The sequence below is a fragment of the Aethalodelphis obliquidens genome, unplaced genomic scaffold (assembly GCF_003676395.1).
Source record: "Aethalodelphis obliquidens isolate GAN/ISIS:26980383/991018 unplaced genomic scaffold, ASM367639v1 scaffold26, whole genome shotgun sequence".
Taxonomy (NCBI): Eukaryota; Metazoa; Chordata; class Mammalia; order Artiodactyla; family Delphinidae; genus Aethalodelphis; species Aethalodelphis obliquidens.
The window spans coordinates 24,302,687-24,321,727 of NW_020837970.1; the positions used below are offsets into that span (position 1 = coordinate 24,302,687).

Consider the following 19,041-nt stretch of genomic DNA (forward strand, 5'->3'; position numbering starts at 1 on the left):
AGGCAGCAGGCAGGCCAACTCACAGGCTGAGTGTGACAATGTCTTAATAAACATTATTTTTACAGTTGTATAAACTTCTTTCCAAACACTTTCAAACCCATGATTTCACCGCCTCATCCCAACAGCATCAGAGAATGTGGCTGATTGCTTTCATGGCCACAGAGCCTTCTTACTGCTGTGTACTTGTCTATTTGCAATGTGACCTTGCCCCTCCTCTTATTAAGGATGGAGTCTCTTTCTCTGCCCAGAGGCTGGCTCAGCCATGGGACTTGCTTTGGCAAGTGGGACATTAGTAAACACGATGAAAGCAGAGAGTTGAGCCGCACCTCCACAATGGGGGCTGCCTCCTCTTCCTGCTCTGATCCATGTTGTAAGGAGCCTGAGCCTTCTCAAGGATGAAAGCCCATCTGGACAGAGGCCCAGCGAGAGCCAGAGCTGTGAACCAGGCCATCCTGGACTATGCAGCCCCACCCACACCAACTGCCAGATGCCGCAGCCCCAGGAGCAGCTCCAGGCAATTCCAGACCAGACTGCTGACCCCCAGCATACGAGCAAATCCAGTGGGTCTGCTTTAAGCCACCCAGTTTTGGTGTGGTTTTCTCCACAACCATCAAAAACCGATACAGCCTGGCAGGGACGTTATTACCAAGTGCATTTTACATCTGAACAACACGGACGTTCAGAGAGCTTGGGAGACGGGCCTGAGATCACACGCCCAGCCTGGGACTCTAACCCAGGTCATCTGAGTCTGGGCCTCTGGTCGGGGTCCACCAGGCATCCCCCCTTCCTAGTTCTCAGTTGCCTTGAAACCAGATGAAGCACCCAGAGGCCACCACTAACCAACTGCTTTCAGAGATTTTACCGGTTTTGGAACAAGTAATGGATTCCTCCCATTGCACACACCCCCTCTTCCCGCAGTGTCCAGCATGGGGGGGGGGGCAGCGCTACACGTGCCAGCCGGTGACGGACAACTTCACCTCAGCACTGCTTTCCCTGCAGACCCGCATGACTTAGGCTGGACTTATTTTCTTCTCTCCTCCGTGTCTTCCTTTTCCTTCTGGGGAGCAGCCCTCTTCCCCATGGCCCCACTTGCAGCCCTGGTGATGGGCGAGCCTAGTTCACCTTTGGTGGAGGGGCTGTAAACCCCAGAAGTGGTGTGAAGGCGGTCACACTTCACACGTCGTGCCTCAGAGGGTCTCTGGAGGAGCAGCAGCACAGAACGTCTGATTTCTCATTTAGCCACAGAGAAACATACACGTTTTGATTTGCAAGTAGGAGCAGCAGAGACAACGGGTCCTGTAGTTCTGAGTGCGCCTGCGTGGAAGCCCTCGCCTCTGCCTGCTTCGGCTCTCACCATGTTTGCCGCGTCTGCGGGTGCAGGTGCCACCCCATCTTTCTCACGCATCTGAACTCAGCAGGGAGCTCACACTGGCCTTCGCCTTCCTGAGGTCTTGGAGGGCATCCCGCTCTGTGGTCACCAGTCCTGAGTAGCCTGTCCACAGTGGCTCTCTGGCTGGTGGCCCGCCCTGCCCAGATCCCAGCCTGGTCTCCACCCTTCTCCGTGGTCAAGTTGTGGACAGGCATCCCTGCCTCCAGGGTCTCCTGCTGGGGCTTGGCCAGTGAGCCTGGGGACCGGCCACTGCGAGTCGTGCAGGAGGAAGGCAGGAAGCAGGCCAAGCACATCCCTGGGTCTGGCCCTTGGTCCCTTCTGGCCTCTTCAGATACTTAACCTGGTTGCTTTCTGGAAAAAAAATGATACTGGGCCAGTGTCCATGCTGGGAGCCGCAGTGTGGCGTCTGTCTCCATCTGTCCCAGGGCCAGGCAGCCAGGGGCTGGCTGGGCAGGAGCAGTGCTTGCACTTGTCACTCACCATGGTGGCCAGGTTCCCAGGGCGTGGGGGGAACACGAGGAAAGCCACTGTAGTTTTTCTCGCCATTGTACCTGCAAATGCACTCATTTGCCCAGCTCTCTCCTTTCCTCAGGATAAACTCTGTGTGGCCTTTCTGGTCACTTTTCCTAGTTCTGTTCAGGGGGCTATCACATCAGCCCTGAGCTGAGCCCACTGCAGGCCTAGCCGGTTCTTCTCTGTTTCTCACTTCACCTCCTCCCCATTCTCTGGCAGCACCTGTGCCCCCTGAGGGGCCAGCGCAGGCCAGACAGGAGAGGCCAGAGGGCAGCCAAGGCCATCTTGGCTCTCCTCCTTTGGGTGCCCGCTGGGCTTGGGGGAGGTCCTAATGCTGACTCCATTTCCAAGGACGTGCTTTTGCAGGTCTTCAGACCTCCCCCCAGCTGAGGGTCTCTGCCCTCCATTCCCTGGACAGAGGAAGTGGTGCCCCAAGCCAATGGCTGCGCCCGCCCTTCAGGCCTGGCCTCTGGGCTTCTCCCTCATAGGCAGAGTCCTGAAGGCAGCGTGGCCCAGGCCTCCTCCCAGGATTCGCGCTCAGTCTCCGCAACCCTGGAGCCCCAGGGATGCTCCCTGTCCCTCCGCTCAGCACGAGAAGGGGACCCTCTTCCCTTTGCCAAGAGAAGACAGAGGCAAAATGCAGAGATGCTGACAACTTGCTCAAGAAAAGTCTCTCTTTTGGACTTTTGCACCCCAAGAGAAGGTGGACCCCCCAGCAGGGGTACACCTCCTAGAAGGAGGAAACAGTCCTGTTCTCTGTGGTGTGACCGCATAAGAGCTCTCCAGGGAGGAGGATGTGGGGAGGTCCCGTGAGAGTGACTAAAAGCCTCTGTGAGGTCTCTCTCACAGAGCTCAAATGTTACCATAGTAACGTGTCAGAACCAAAACAGCCTTGGTTCTAGAAGCTCCCCACCTGTGTCTGGGATCTACCTGCTGCTGTGGGTCCAGGTGACTGTCCGGAGCCCACACACAGCCCTGCAGACTGCAGTTATTGGGCCAGAAAACCCTGCGCCCTCCACATATATACAATGGAATATTACTCAGCCGTAAAAAGAAACAAAACTGAGTTATTTGTAGTGAGGTGGATGGACCTAGAGTCTGTCATACAGAGTGAAGTAAGTCAGAAAGAGAAAAACAAATACCATATGCTAACATATATATATGGAATCTAAGAAAAAAAAGAAAATGGTCATGAAGAACCTAGGGGCAAGACACAGACCTACTAGAGAATGGACTTGAGGATACGGGGAGGGCGAAGGGTAAGCTGTGACAAAGTGAGAGAGTGGCATGGACATATATACACTACCAAACGTAAGGTAGATAGCTAGTGGGAAGCAGCCGCATAGCACAGGGAGATCAGCTCAGTGCTTTGTGACCACCTAGAGGGGTGGGATAGGGAATGTGGGAGGGAGGGAGATGCAAGAGGGAAGAGATATGGGAACATATGCATATGTATAACTGATTTACTTTGTTATAAAGCAGAAACTAATACACCATTGTAAAGCACTTATACTCCAATAAAGATGTTAAAAAACAAACAAACAAAACAAAAAAACCCTGTGCCCTGGCTTGGGAGGGCATGGGGTGGGGGAGGATTGGAGCCCCTGGGACCATTTAAAATCCAGCAGAAACCAGACATGGGGCTGGGACACCACCTGCAGAGCATTTCTGTGCCATGATCTGTGCAGAGCGACAGGCAAAGGGATCCTCCCGAGGCCCTGGCACGTGTCAGAATCCTGCCTGCACCTGGGGTTGCCCACCTAGCACCTCTCACAGAAGAGGACACTAGTGACCAGTATGATGCTTACCTGCTCCCCAAACCTTCTGGTCCAAGTTCCATGGAGGGAACTTAAAAAGACCAGGGTGGGAGTTCCCTGGCGGCCTAGTGGCTAGGATTACAGGCTTTCATTGCCGTGACCTGGGTTCAATCCCTGGTCAGAGTTGCGTGTTGTGGCCAAAAACACTTCCATCTTTACAACTGAAACCAAACTAATGGTGAAGGGGTCCTGCGAGGAGGGGGGCATTTGGAGGCACAGGGCAGCTACCATCGGGTTGGCAGGTCTCAGCAATGCCTGAGCGCCGGGCGAGTGGTCAGCTGGTCCAGCATCTTCTCCCCCGACCCCATATCTTCAGGGCGTAAGGAGTGGGAGAAAGAGGAGGGGACAGTAGGGGACACAGACGCTGCCCATCACCTAGGGGCCTCTATGTGGTGGTCCTGCCTCGACCTTGGCAAACCCGAGTCCCTGTGAGGGGCGACAGGGACAAACAGATGTCGTCTGCTGCCTGCCCCCACTCTCCTGCTCTGAGTCCTCTGGGGCCCCAGGGAGTAGCAGCAGTGCCCAGGCCATGGCCTTAGGAGTCAGATGACCCGAACCAGCCATGTGACTATCCGTCAAGTGCCTCCTGGATGGGAGGACTCGGGGGGGGGGGACACAGTATGTGGTGACTGTGACCTGTTATTCTTATCATTACTGCTGTCATTCCCCACATCTTCCCCACCCTGGAAGAGTCACCAAGCAGGATCCAATGTACCAGCGTCTACAGAGCAGCAGGGACTAGAGGGACAATGGGGAAAAGGATGGCGAGGAACCCTTTAGACGCATCCCAGGCAAGACTCAGCAGTGTGGGAAAGTAGAGAGCAGGCTTTCAGGAGTGGATTGAGTCTTTAGGATATTTGTCCCCAAATGTCCTCAACAAGACAGACTTTTGGTGTTGACAAGTCTCCCGATTAAAACAAAGTGACAGGGAATTCCCTGGCTGTCCAGTGATTGAGACTTTCGCCTTCTAATGCAGGGGGTGCAGGTTCAATTCCTGGTCGGGGAATTAAGATCCCACATGCTTCGGGGCCAATAAAACAAAATGTAAAACAGAAGCAATATTGTAACAAGTTCAATACAGACTTTAAAAGTGGTCCACACAAAAAAACAAAGTGACAAAACAACCCTGTAGGAATAGTGTTTACAGGTTCCCTTATCATCTCTAAGCCTTGTCTTTGAAGGGCCTCTGTCTGGTGCCGGCCTGGAAAGCGCTAGGTCCTGCTGCAGAGGCTGAGGACCCGGATGCAGAGATGCGTGGGGGCAGGGTAGGGCCTGGGATGCACTGCCTGCAGGGGCTGTCTAGAGCCTCTGATCCTTTCTTGGGTCTCCCGGCTGTCAACAAGCATCCTCTCTTGTGTTTGGCTGAGACTTTTTCTGGGGGGTGACAACCTGGCCCTCGGTTTCAAAAAGCTGGGGCCAAAGGGGCTGCAGCTGCCCTGTTGGCTGCACCTTCATTCCCACGTGGGGACAGTCCAGCCGTGTCTGCAGGAAGAACAGCCGCTGCCCACATGTGCAGGGCAGTAGAGCCTGGGTGCCAGGAACACGCAGGATGTCCCTGGAGCCCGTCTGGGAGACGCTGGGCTCGCCTAACTATCTTTTGTTTCACTGTCACTTCTTAAAGCCAGAAATTAGATGTTCAGATGAAAAAACCCAAATCAGCAGCCTGAGGCTTCAGAGCCTGGTGAGTGCGTGGGCAGTGTGGGCCCTCCCGAGGCCGGCTGGGCGGTGAGTCCCTCCCTGCTGTGGTGTCAGGGGGCACATGTGAGCTCATGAGATGCACACGGGGACTGTGCACACTTTCGCCCAAACATCTGGCAGGGTGCTGCTGTCCCGTCTGCCCCCCCCCCGACCACCTGCCCTGCATCCTTGGTAGAATCTAAGGTCTGAAGGCGGGAGTCATTCTCATGTCGCCCCCAGCTTGGGGGTCCCGTGTCCTCCCAAACTTCCTGTGCAGCTGGGGGTGGGGGCACGGCCGGGGCAGCACTTACCCCCCGCCCGAGCCGCCGTGCTTGCTGATGTGCGTGCGTGGCTCGCTGGAGGCCAGCTTCAGCAGCTCTGTCCACTCTCGCTCCCACTCTTCCTCCGTGTACACCAGCCCTGACTGGCGCAAAGGGGGGCGGGCTCAGGAGGGGGCGGCCACCCCTTACCCCCCCACCCAGGTGATCCTGGCCGAGAGCCTCACCTCCCGGTTTCGTCAGCCCCTGGGCCTGGGGCACCTGTTAGTGGCCGAGGACCATCCCCATTTGCTCTGACAGAATTTGTTCAGAACCCCCAATCTCCAACCTCCATGCCGTTGGGAGTCCACCCAGCAACAGGGGTCATTCCCAGGGGTGAGAACGACCAGTGTAACCTGTACGCGCACCGGGCAGTGCACCGACCACTGACACGTGCGTAGGGACCCGGGCAGACCCATCTTCAAGGGCTTCCAGGCCAGCGAAGGGCCAGTGCTCACCGAGGTTCAGGGATGAGGATTCCCTTTGGACTGAGCACACACACTGGGGCTGGGGCCGTGGGCCGTGCCAGGGCCAATCTGTGGCTGCACTGGCAGTGACCTGACGGGTGACCATCTAATTCACCATTCAGGTCGGGACAGCCTTGCGAGTGAAGGCGATTGGTTTTCATAATTACACCAGGACGGGTGGGGGAAATGGACGTCTGGTCGCTGTGGGCAGGGCCTGACTGTTGCAATGGGCTCCTCTTTAGTAGATCTGAGTAGGGGACGGAGCCATTGCTGCTGATCTCACAAGACATACTTGGCCTCGGGGCCCAGATCCGGACCCCACCCTGGCTTTGGCCACGCATGGTATGGTCCCGGCTCTGCCACGCCGACAGGTACCTACCTCCTTGTTCTGCTGCGTCTGCTGCCACCTCCATCTTCGCTTCAGGGCCTCCCTCTCGGCCCCCGTCCTCATCATGGTGTAGAGAGCTTTCCGCAAAACCAGGTCCCGGTCGTGAAAGCCCCACATGCCTGCAGCCGGGAGGCCCGTGAGGGGCAGAGGAGAGAGGAGGGACGTGAGGAGGAGGGGGGCAGGCCGGCAGGCGCTGAGACCACCACCGCCTTCCAGCCTTGGCCCCCGCAGCTGTGTGAGCAGACTAGCTCAGTAGCCAGCTGTTCAGTTCTCACGATTAGCAAGCAGCTGCCCTCTGTGCTCCCTTGTGATGTTTCCCGTGGATGCAGGCAGCGGTGAAGGAGCACGGCCCCTCCTTAGAGCTACAATAGTTTCGCTAAGTGCTGCCTGTCTCAGGGGCCCTTGGCAGGCTGCCCTCAACCTCTCAGGTTTGCTCTGAGGGATATAATGTTTGTGGTTCGGGCCTTGTGTTTGAGTGGGAGAGAGCCTGTGGGGACAATCGGTGATGTGCCCTCACACAGGGCCCAGAGCCAGGATGGCAGTCAGACTCCGGCTTCTTCGGGGGTCTGCTGCATCTGATGTCTGTAGCCCTGAGGCATCTCAGCACACATCTGGGTCCCGCGGAGAGCACCTGCTTCTGAAGGAAGTGCCCCTCCCGGCCTGTGCCGGGTGCCCAGGGGTCAATAAAGACAAACCAGCATCTCTGAGTACGCCTTTGGCGCAGCTCAGAAGTGGCCAAGAAACCCAACCAATGGAAGAAGCATCGTGAAAGAGAGATGCAGCTCTGGCTACAGGGAGAGAGGGGGGGAATTCATTCATTCGTTCATTTGTTTAATTGAATCCCATTAATTCCACCTAATTCCATACTTATTTCACAATAGGGGTGAGGCACCATTCTGAGTGCTGGGAATATCCACAGCAGCAACCAGGACAGACTGAATTCCTAAAATCCCACGAAGCCCACGTTGAGGGGAGGAGAGGCAGGCATCGAATTAGCATGGAACACCCTATGTTGCGGGCAGCAGCACCGTCGCGGGGATGAAGCAGGCCAAGAGGGCAGAGTGGTAGGTGGTTTGGTCACGGTGTGAGTGGAGACATTGGAGCAAAGACTTGAGTGGTGAAGGATGGGGCTGAGTCACAGGAAGAGGCCAGGGCTGGCCCCGAGGAGGCCCACGTGGCATACTAGGGAGGGAAAGGTGTCTGGAGCTGGGATGGAGGGGAAGAGGTGGAGACTGGAAGGGTGGACTTGAAGTGAGCTGGGACCCCCCCTGGAGAGCTTTCAGAGAGCAGTGACCCGCACTGACTGCTGATCAAAAGCCCAAACTGGCTGTACATCCTTTAGTGCAAAGACACGCGGATAACCTTGGGCTGCTGCGGGCTTTCTGTCCAGGGAGGCTTTGGTCTTTTTCTGCAGCACAGGCGGAGGGAGGTGGCTATCAACACTCCTTTTATGAACAGGCTGAGCTGAGCTTTCTCATCCCTCAGACCTGCCTGCAGCCTCCTCCCAGGCAGGGCAAGTCCCGGGTCCAGTCTACAGGCCATGGCTCCTTGTTTGGGTCTCTTTTGCAAAGAGGGTCTCCTTGTCCCATACATGTTTGCCCACAAGCCTGACCCCAGGATTACCGTCATTTCTATGTGTGCCCCACACCCTAGGTCAATGCCAGGGCTGGTCAGCAGGTCCATTAAGCACTGCTGGTGAGTGTGGCATGGCCACTTCGGGCAGTCCTGCTCCTGTGGGGTTCAGCAATTTAAGTACAAAAGGGGAACAAAGTACTGGGAGAAAAGAACCAACAGGCCACGAGTCCCAGGCTCAGTCTTGGCCTAGCCTCTCTTGCAGCTGGAGTGAGGGCCACCTGCAGAAGGCTTTCTCTTCCCAGGCAGACCTGGAGGGCCTGCTGTGCTCATGGGGAAACACATGCCATCAGACAGGACCACAGTGGCGTGTGGCCAGCTGGTTTGTGGCCTTATCCACCCATGGTCATGCCGGGGACAGTGCCTCTGCATGCTGCAGTTTCAGAAGGACAAAGGCACTTCCATGCCTGAAACTTTGTTAAGAGGCTGCTGGTTGACACAGAGGAGAGATCTCTTCTTTCATTTTCCTTCTCCAGGTTTTATACAAAACAAGATGAAATAAGTTCCATAAGAGGGAGATAGTGAATACATTACGATGGAATAGGACACAACTAGCAAAAATATGTTTTTGAAGAACAGCATGGAAAATTCTCAATACAATTTTAAGGGAAAAATGTTGGATTCCAAACTGTGAGCACCGTGAGGTCCTAATTTCACTGGAAGAATAGACAAAAGTGTGGAAGACAATATACCAAAATGTTAAAAGCAGCCATCGCTGGGCAGTGGGATTGCTGATTGTTATTTTACTATGATGAATGTGGAGTCAACAGACAGAAATGCGTTAGATTTGAAAGGGAGGAGGTGGGTGGGTACCCTTGTCTTCCCCATCACTCCTTGTCAAGTCCATGGAATGTGGGATGTTCCCTTTGCTCTTGGGCTCCATCCTCCTCTGGGCATCTCGGGGCCCTTTCCAGGTCCCCTCATTACCCTCTAAGCCTTTTCAGGCTCATCTCAGCCCACCTCTTACAGAATAGGCCTCACTACAGGTCTGAAGCAAGGTCTGGGGCGTCCTTGCTCTGGGACACAGCATCGGGTTAAGGTCATGTTTACCTGGGGAGGCGAGTTTGACCAACAAGGACCATACTCTCGTCGGAGGGGCCCATCCCTGGAGAGGGTCCTCATACTGCAGGACTGATAAGGCGCCACTGGCACTGATACTGGGGTCCCCGGCACAAATTCAGTTCTGCCTGTGTTGTAAGCCTCGGTCCAGAGGGGTTAAGTGAGCTTCCAGAAAGTCTCCCGTGACCTTCCATCATCCAAATATTGCCACCCACACTTGTGCATTTGCTGGTGTCGCTTTTTGTAACCAGGAAGCTCGCATCTCCATTGGAGGAGGTTGCTGACCTCTCTGTGGTGTATTCTGACTGTGCCGTGTCATTTACCCAAGCAGTACCTATGTCTGTCTTTTTGTCAGTCTGAGTGCATCAGCTGCAGTCAGTGTGGTGGCCCCAGACCTACCCAGCCTCATGTGCTGCTCCCCAGACTTCCTGCTCGAGCCCAACAGGGCTTAGCCCCGACCCCAAACACCATGTTAATTTCTGCCTTTCTGCTGTATCTATGTGGTCTCCCTGCCTGGAAGGTCCTTTTTTATAGTCTTTCAAGTTCTTCAAGTCTCAGTAAAATCTCACCTCCTCCAGGAAGTCCTCTTTGATTGCTCTAGATCACGATGTCTAATGCCCATCCCTGCAGCTCTGCTCAGGCCTCCTTCTATCAGGACAGGTCTTTTCTCGTGTGTGCTCTATGTCCCCACCAAGCCTGCCAGCTGCTTGACAAGAAGGGCAGGAATTGTTGGCTCCATCCCTTGGGGATTCTTCCAGATGACAGTAATGCACGTGGCTCTACTTAGTATATGATTGTCCTTTAATGACGCACAGAGCAGGCCTGGGCACTGCCACCCTCTGTCTACACTGTGGGGCTTACCCAGTGAGGCAGCGTGTAAAAGGCAGTTCCCGTCCCCTGTCGTGGCCAAAGGAAGAAGCCGTTTACAGCTCGTGCACACGGTGGACCACCAGTTCAGGCGACCTGGAACAGAAGCTCACGTTTAGAATCCCAGGACAGGCAGGGATGTTTGCTGAGTAAGCTTAAACATTGGCGGATGATTTTCTAGAGGATTCTAGAGAACTTCATTGGTAAGGTGGAGGGTTATGGTTACTTATTCTCAAAAAAAATACAGATTTTTTTCCTAAGATAAAAAACGGCCAAATTCTCCCATCAACTAGCAAGAAACTCAAGACTAAAGCCTTCTCTCCTTGAATCTGGGAACACATTTTACACAAAATGTAAAATTTTCCTTTGTGTAATTTCCTTGAACACAGTTTCCCCTCCCAAAAGTTATTTTTCTAAAAAAATACCATCCTTCTTTGTTGATGCATACATACCTTTGAGATATGGTTTATATTTAATTTTTTTAATTGACGTATAGTTGATGTACAATGTTCCAGGTGTACAGCAAGGTGGTTCAGTTATACATGCATGTGTATATATATATATATATATATATAAAATTTTTCAGATTCTTTTCCATTATAGGTTATTACAAGATATTGAATATATTTCCCTGTGCTATAGAGTAGGCCCTTGTTGTTTATCTGTTTTATATATAGTAATGTGTATCTGTTAATCCCAGACTCCTAATTTATCCCCCCTTTCCCCTTTGGTAATCATAAGTTTGTTTTCTGTGTCTGTGGGTCTATTTCTGTTTTGTAAATAAGTTCATTTGTATTATTATTTTTTTAAGATTCTACACATAAGTGATGTCATGTTATATTTGTCTTTGTCTGACATTGTAGCTATTTTGGTGAGTCATGTTAAATTTCATCAACACATCTCGAGACTTCTGCTTGCAGGAAGACAGAGTAGACATCCTCTCCACTACCTTTCTACTAACTACAACTAAAACCCCTGGACATTACATATAAAACAACATGGGAAGACTGAAAGGTGGAGAGAAGAAGGCAGACTGGCTAAGAACCTCAGGACTTGAGGCACATCCTGGTGGTAGGTGCCCTGGGTTCCTCTTTGCCTCACAAACCCCAGAGTAGATGCTAGAGAAGGTTACAATCTGGAAATAATGGATGCTGTCAAAAAAATCATGCTCTCTCTAGTCAGAACACCAGGAGAGGGGCCTCTTAGCCAGATAGCCACTGCTTAGAAAACAGCTGTTCTATTCCAGCCACACCCACAGAACAAACTGTAGCCCTCCCACCACTCTTCTAGCAGAGGCCGAGTGGGGAGCTGAGGCTTCATCCTTGCCAGGCTGCCATGAGTCACTCTCTACCCCTCCCCCACTGCCAGGTGGTGCAGAGTCAGCAATTGAACCCTGATGGATGGTAATGAGGATTCCACCCTTACCAAATGGAGAACATATGGGGAGCCTGGACTTTCACCCCAATCTGATGGTGATGAGGTTTGCCCACTACCGCCCAGCAGTACCAAGAAGCCCATGCCACATTAGGTTCCAGCAGAGGCAGTGTGGAAAACCTGTACGTCCACCCCCATCTGATGGCTGTGAATCAATGGCGTCCTACACCTAATGGAATGGTGTCAGAGAAGGTCTGCTGAAACACAAGATTTAAATGATTCAGAGTCTTATAACTTAATACTCAAAATATACAATTTTCAACTAAAAATTATTTACACCAAGAACCAGGAAGACCTCAAATGGAATGAGGAAAGACAACTAACCAACACCAACACAGATAACACAGATGTTAGAATTATCTGACAGAGATTTTAAAGCAGGCATCATAAAAAATGTCTCAACAAGCAATTACAAACAGGCTTGAAACAAATGAAAAAAAAAAAGAAAAATGTCAGCCAAAAAAAGTCTCAACAACAACAACAAAAGAAGATACAAAGAAAAGCCAAATTAGGATTTTGGAACTAAAATAATCCAACAATTGGTTAAAAAAATTCAATGGATGTACTCGATAACAGAATGGAGAGAATAGAAGAAAGAATATGTGGATGACAAGGCATAACATAGAAATTACAGAAACTGAATAATGGAGAGAAAATAAACTAAAAAAGATCACGTGACCATAGTCCCATAGGAGAGGAGAAATAGGGTAGAGCTGAGAAAAGTATTCAAAGAAATAATCACTGAAAACTTCCCAATTTTTGTAAACAAACAAACCTATAAATATATGAATTCAAGAAGCTGAGAAAATTCTAAATGGGAAAAACCCATGGAAATTCATGCCAAAACACATCATAGTCCAATTTCTGTAAACTAAAGACAAAGAAAAAGCCTTGAAAGCTTCTAAAGAGAAACAACTCCTTACCTATATGGGAAAAACAATTGTAATGACAGAGAATTTCTTATCAGAAACCATGGAGATCAGAAAGAAGTGGAACAATGTTTTTCAAGTGCTAAAAGTAAAGAGCCATCAGTCCAGAATTCTATGTACAACAGAAGTACCCTTCAGAAATAAAGGGGAAATCAACACATTCTTAGATGAAGGAAAACTAAGAGAATTTAGGTTTCCAGTAGACCTAATTTAAAAGAATGGCTAAAGGAAGTTCTCTAGACAGAAAGGAAATGACAAAAGAGGAAATCTTCAAACATTAGGAAGGAACAACATGGAAAGAGCAAAAATATGAATGAATACAGAGACTTTCCTTCTCCTCTTGAATTTTCTAAATTATGTCTGACAGTTGAAGAAAAAATTATAACATTGTCTCAATGTGTGTATAAGAAATATTTAAGACAATTATAGATGGTGGAGGATAAAGGAGCATAAAGGCAGGTAAGGTTTCTATGCTTCATAAAAGTGGTAAAGTGTCAGCACTTTATGTGTATGCTTTGATAAAGTATGTATATAACATAATATCTAGAGCAACCACTAAAAAGCCTATACAAATAGACATACTCAAAAAATCCTATACAAACTCCTGCAGAAAATGGCCAGTATTACCTTGATACCAAAACCAGACAAAGAAAATATAAAAAAGAGAGAAGTACAGATCAATACCTCTCATGAATATGATACACAATTCTTACCAAAATAAAAACAATTAGAACTCAGCATTTTATAGAAAAATTATACACTACATTTAAGTGGGGTTTATTACTGGGATGCAAGGCTAGTTTAATATTTGAAAATCAATCAATTAATATAATTCACCATATTAACAGTTTACAGAAGAAAAATCACTTGATCATATCATCAATGCAGAAAAAGCATTTGACAAAATTTGATACTCATTCATGACAAAAACTCCCATTAAAAGTAGGAACAGAGGGGAACTTTCTCAACTTGGTAAAGAACATCTACAAAAACCATACAGCTAACATCATACTTAAATGTTAAAGACTGAATTCTTTCCCCTTAAGACTGGGAAAAGGTGAGGATGCTCTCTCTCTACCTGCTCTTCAACATAGTACTGGAAGTCCTAGCCAGTGAAATAAGTCAAGAAAAAGAAATAAAAGTAACACATATCAGAAAGAAAGACCTAGCACTGTCCTTATTTGCAGATGACAGGATGGTTTATGTAGAAAATCAGAAGGAAGCTACAAAAAATACTATAACTCATAAATGATTTTGTCAAGGTCACAGAATACATGATCAACATACACAAATCAATGGTATTTTGACATACTAACTCTGAACACATGGGCCTCAAATTTTTAAATATCATACTATTTACAATAGCTCAAAAATTAAATACTGAAGTATAGGTATTACATTTCAAAATAACATTTTCAGTACTTGTATGCTAAAAACTATAAAATGCTGATGAAAGAAATCAAAGAAGATCTAAACAACTGGAGAGACATACCATATTCATGAACTGGAAGACTCTCAACACAGTAAAGATGTGAATTCTCTCTAAATTGATGCATAGATTAAATGCAATTTCTATCATAATCTCAGCAAGGTGTTTTGAAGAAAGGTGATTATTACCAATTTAGAATTCTATACCCCAGAAAAATAGAAAGAAAAAATTCATCATGAGCACACCTGCAGTAAAGAATTCTAAAGGGAGATCTCCAGACAGAAGGAAAATGACTCTATGGGAGGCAGGGTATACAAAAGGAATAAAGAGACTTGAAAGGGCAAATATGTTGGTAAATATTGATTGTTTAAAGCAATACTAGTTATGGCTTTTGGGGATCAAGTTATATGTAGAATTAAAACACATGACAGCAACAACACAAAATATGGGAGTCTGTAACAAATGACATAAATTCTAAGGTTCATACATTGACCAGAAAGAGGTAAAAGTGCTAACTTAAGATAAATTCTAATAACTCAAAAATGCATGTTGTAAACTCTAGTGTAACCACGAAAAGAATAATAAGAAATGTATAACTAACAAGATAGTAGAGGGGAAAACAGAATGATAAACATCCTTAAATAATTCAAAAGAGTACAAGAAAGAGAAAAAAGAAACACAATAACGAAAAACAAACAGCAAGATAACAGATTTAAACCAAAAGAGCATTTATATTAAATGTGGATGGACTAAATATTCCAATTAAAAGACACTGTCAGCCCTCCTTAAAAACCAACTATATATACTGTTGACAAAAGAAACCATAAATATAATGACACAGAAATTTGACAGTAAGTAGGTAGAGAAAGATATATCATTCAAAAATAAGCAAAAGTAAAGCTGGTAAACTTTTACTGCTATCAGATGAAGTAGACATCATTAAGACATGAGATAAAGAGGGATATTTCATTGTGTGGTCCGAGCACATACTCTGAATGATTTCAAATCCTTTGAAATTTATTGATACAATCTTTATGTCCCACCATGTAGTCGATTTGGAAAATTGTTTACTTGAAAAGAATATATATTTATTCTGCAATTGGTAGGTGCCATGTGGTATATATGTAAATTAGGTTAAGCTCTTTATTTATGTTCATCTGATCCCTACTGATTTTTTTGAATATTGATTCTATCATTTATCAAGAGAATTCTGTTAAAAATCTCCAGTTTTGATTTTAGATTTGTCTATTTCTCTTTCGAGTCTGTCAATTTTTGCTTTATATATATTTTAGGCTAAATCTTAGGTGTATACACATTTAATACTGTTATGTTTTCAACTGACTTGACTGTGTTGGAGTTTCCTAAGCTATGGGCTCTGAGCTTTGACACAAATCCACTGTGTGCACAGTATCCCCCCATCCCTGTTTCTGCAACACCCATGGGGTTTGGAGGGCAAGGGAAACTGACATAAACATGGAACTTGTGCTGCTTGCTATGTTGTGAGTGATGAAGTCCTCTGTCTGACCCAGGAGTCTCATGTCTTTTGCCAGCATCCTTGAACCTGTGTTGGGCTGACTAGCTAGCTTGCAAGCAGAGTAGGATCTTTACAGTTCTGGACAGTTTTTGAAGATGGGGATGAGATTCCTACAGACACCGGGCTTTCTAAAAGAGACAGGACATGGGGCCTCTTGGGCTAGGTTAGGAGATGGGAAAAGATGCCCTAGGATCCTGTAGGGAACTCTCTTACCCAGGTGATAGGCAAAGGGCCAGTGACTAAGGGCCTAACAGTCCTATCAACAACTGTTTAGAGGTGAAGCAGTGAGGTAGGGCTGAATGGGGGCTGATGCTCACTCCCTTCCTGTGTGACTCCAAGGAGCCCCCAAAGTTGATACAGGGCTTCTGGTGGACCAGACCATGGGAAGTTCATTTGGCTGAACTGCAAAAGTGCTCAGATGTGAAAGTAACTGCACCTGGCTCTCTCCCTCTGTACCTCCTGGCCCCTCCCTACTTCTCTACCCTGGCATCAGCTGCTTTCATGAGAGGTCGTAGGGATGGGGCCCAGGTCTCCCTGCCCCAGAGGAGGACCAGAGGTCACATGTACCTGTCCAAGTGAGCTGGGACGCCTCATGGAGGAGACGAGCTCAAACTTTTATTGGCTATGTTGGAGAAAGGTGCCAAAGTCACCATCCCACACAGTCACAGGGGGAAGGGGCATCTGAGTTCAACTGATGGGGGTTGGGTATCCTCATAGTGGGGAACAGAAGCTCGCGGGATCCTGTGAGCGGTAGCGCCCTTGGGTCTAATCCAGGGCAATCTTGTTGCTGCTTCTACACTTGAATGTACCACAAGGATTAAGTCCACATGCATGGACATCCCATCCCATAAGTGCCAGAGGGGATTCTCCTGATCAGAAGAGCCAAAGGTAGAGAAGGGCCAATGGGGAAAATGCTCCTGCCATTTACTCCTCATGGATGGGTCAGGGTTGCATGTGAGGGCTCTACCCACTGTGTCCGAGCTTTCACCTTGTAGATGGTGACTGCTGGCCTGCACGTCAGAAGCTCAGCCTCGGGGCCTGGACTGTGTGATATCACACCTCAGCCAGCGGGGTGGCTGATAAGTCCCCAAAAAATTCAGGGGCCTCCTTGCCAAGTCAAGTTCCTTGGGATGCTGTTGGGGATTCAGAATGCTCAATCCCTCTGGCAGTCAAGGAAAACTGCTGTATCTTCAGCCCCCACACCCCACTGCCAAAAGAAGGCTCCTCCTTAGGCTCTGGGATGAAGACGCAATGTGCCTCAGCTGGGCATTCTAGTTGGTCTTTTATGACCTCCAACTTGCAAATCAGCCTCCTGTGAGTGGAGCCAGCCTATCAGGCTATGTTGAAAGTGGTCCAGCAAACTCTCGGCATATTTGCTACTTTTGGGGGCCCTTTGAGTTCCAAGTGTCTGTGGCCAGTGCTCTCACTGACCGGAACCTCTGGCAAGGGGAGGCGGCATCCACCCAGAAGTGCCCCTTGGGGTTTCAGACTTGTCACATCCCTGACATGGCTACCATGTTCATCCCTTTGGGAAAGCTGCAATTAACCTGCTACTGGACTCCAGCCAAAACTGGACATATCCCCCGTAGAGGCCTGGTGACCCTGGCCTGATATTCCCATTTTGGGGTGGTCAACTCAGCTTCAGTGCAAAACAAGGTGAGAAGTGCCCAGTGAGCATCACTCGTCAGATGCAAATGGTGTATTCAATCACACAGCAGGCCTGGTCACAGCAGCCTCTGGGTTTTACATGAAAAAGTAGCAGCTGCCCCTCTGGAAGAAACTATCCCCCACTCTGAGCCTGAAGCAGAGCTGCTGGCTCAGTAGCGCCCTGGACGCAAGGAAGCCCCTGAATGCCTAGGCTGTGCACTGATGCATCAGCTAAGCTGAGCCTGGTAGTGGTGGCTGGACCATGGTGGCTGTGTGGCCCCATTGCTAGCTCTGCAGATACCAAAGTGGACTTGGTCATTCTGTCCAGTGGGCAGGGCTCAAGGCTGTTCTCATAGCTCTGGCCAGCACTCCCTGGAGGAAGTTTGCTATGTCTTTACTGACCCTTGGGCTGTTTGGCCTACTGGTTTGGTCTGTTACTTGGAAAACTACAGACTGGTAGATTAAAGACACACTTTTTTGGAACCAGGAAATGTGATGAGAAATCACACATGCTGATCAAACTATCTGGGTCAGTCTTGTCCACGGGCATGGTGAGGGCCCGTCCTCTGATGAGACTAACTGGAATCAAGCTGCTTGTTGAGGCTGCACCTCTCAGACCACCACCACTGCTGCCTGGACCCCTTGCTGCACTGCACATGGTGACTGCCACCACACAGGGCCAATGAAGGAAGGACTCCTAGGTCTGATGCAGAGGCTGCCACTGCACACCACACCTGGGACTCCTGCCAAGAGTCAACCCGTTTGTCTTGTGGTGGAGGATACCCTGCCCCTGCCTGCTCCTGGCGGGCTGGCTGTCAGCTTCACCTCACCGCTGTTGACACTTTTAACAGAGTTAACTCAGGCCACACCATTGTGACCCTTGAAACTAATCCATGATATGCTTTTGGCTTTCCAGACCACATTCAGTCTGACAATGAGAAAAGGGAACACTCTTGCACTGCTGGTGGGAATGTGAATTGGTACAGCCACTATGGAGAACAGTATGGAGGTTCCTTAAAAAACTACAAATAGAACTACCATATAACCCAGCAATCCCACTACTGGGCATACACCCTGAGAAAACCATAATTCAAAAAGAGTCATGTACCACAATGTTCATTGCAACTCTATTTACAATAGCCAGGACATGGAAGCAACCTATGTGTCCATCATCGGATGAATGGATAAAGAAGATGTGGCACATATATACAATGGAATATTACTCAGCCATAAAAAGAAACGAAACTGAGTTATTTGCAGTGAGGTGGATGGACCTAGAGTCTGTCATACAGAGTGAAGTAAGTCAGAAAGAGAAAGACAAATACTGTATGCTAACACATATATATGGAATCTAAGAAAAAAAAATGTCATGAAGTACCTAGGGGTAAGACGGGAATAAAGACACACACCTACCAGAGAATGGACTTGAGGTTATGGGGAGGGAGAAGGATAAGCTGTGACAAAGTGAGAGAGTGGCATGGACATATATACACTACCAAACGTAAATTAGATAGCTAGTGGGAAGCAGCCGCATAGCACAGGGAGATCAACTCGGTGTTTTGTGACCGCCTAGAGGGGTGGGATAGGGAGGGTGGGAGGGAGGGAGACGCAAGAGGGAAGAGATATGGGAACATATGTATATGTATAACTGACTCACTTTGTTATAAAACAGAAACTAACATACCATTGTAAAGCAATTATACTCCAATAAAGATGTTAAAAAAAAAAGAATGAGATGGGTTTCCATGTGCTGACAATAAAAAATCTTCAAGATATATTAAGCAAAAAAAAAAATAAATAAATAAATAAAAAGGGCACTCAGTGATGGGCTGATAGTCGAGATATCCAATGAGCTTTCCACATTCCCTACCACCCCCAGGCATCCGGTACAGCTGAATATTGGGTTGCCCTCTAAAAAACAGACTCAAATGATTTCTGGCT

At 48.5% G+C, this 19,041-nt stretch overlaps 1 protein-coding gene across 1 annotated transcript in view; it reads right to left on the reverse strand.

The window, feature by feature from the left end:
- The window catches only part of LOC113629362 (OTU domain-containing protein 7A), a 177,722-nt gene that overhangs the window by 42,338 nt on the left and 116,343 nt on the right, over positions 1 to 19,041 (reverse strand). Inside the window, exons 4-6 of the mRNA XM_027123778.1 lie at positions 10,122 to 10,223; positions 6,561 to 6,688; positions 5,709 to 5,800 (exon numbers count right to left, since the gene is read on the reverse strand). Of these exons, the coding sequence (XP_026979579.1) occupies positions 5,709 to 5,800; positions 6,561 to 6,688; positions 10,122 to 10,223 (322 nt within the window). The remainder of the gene's footprint in view (positions 1 to 5,708; positions 5,801 to 6,560; positions 6,689 to 10,121; positions 10,224 to 19,041) is intronic.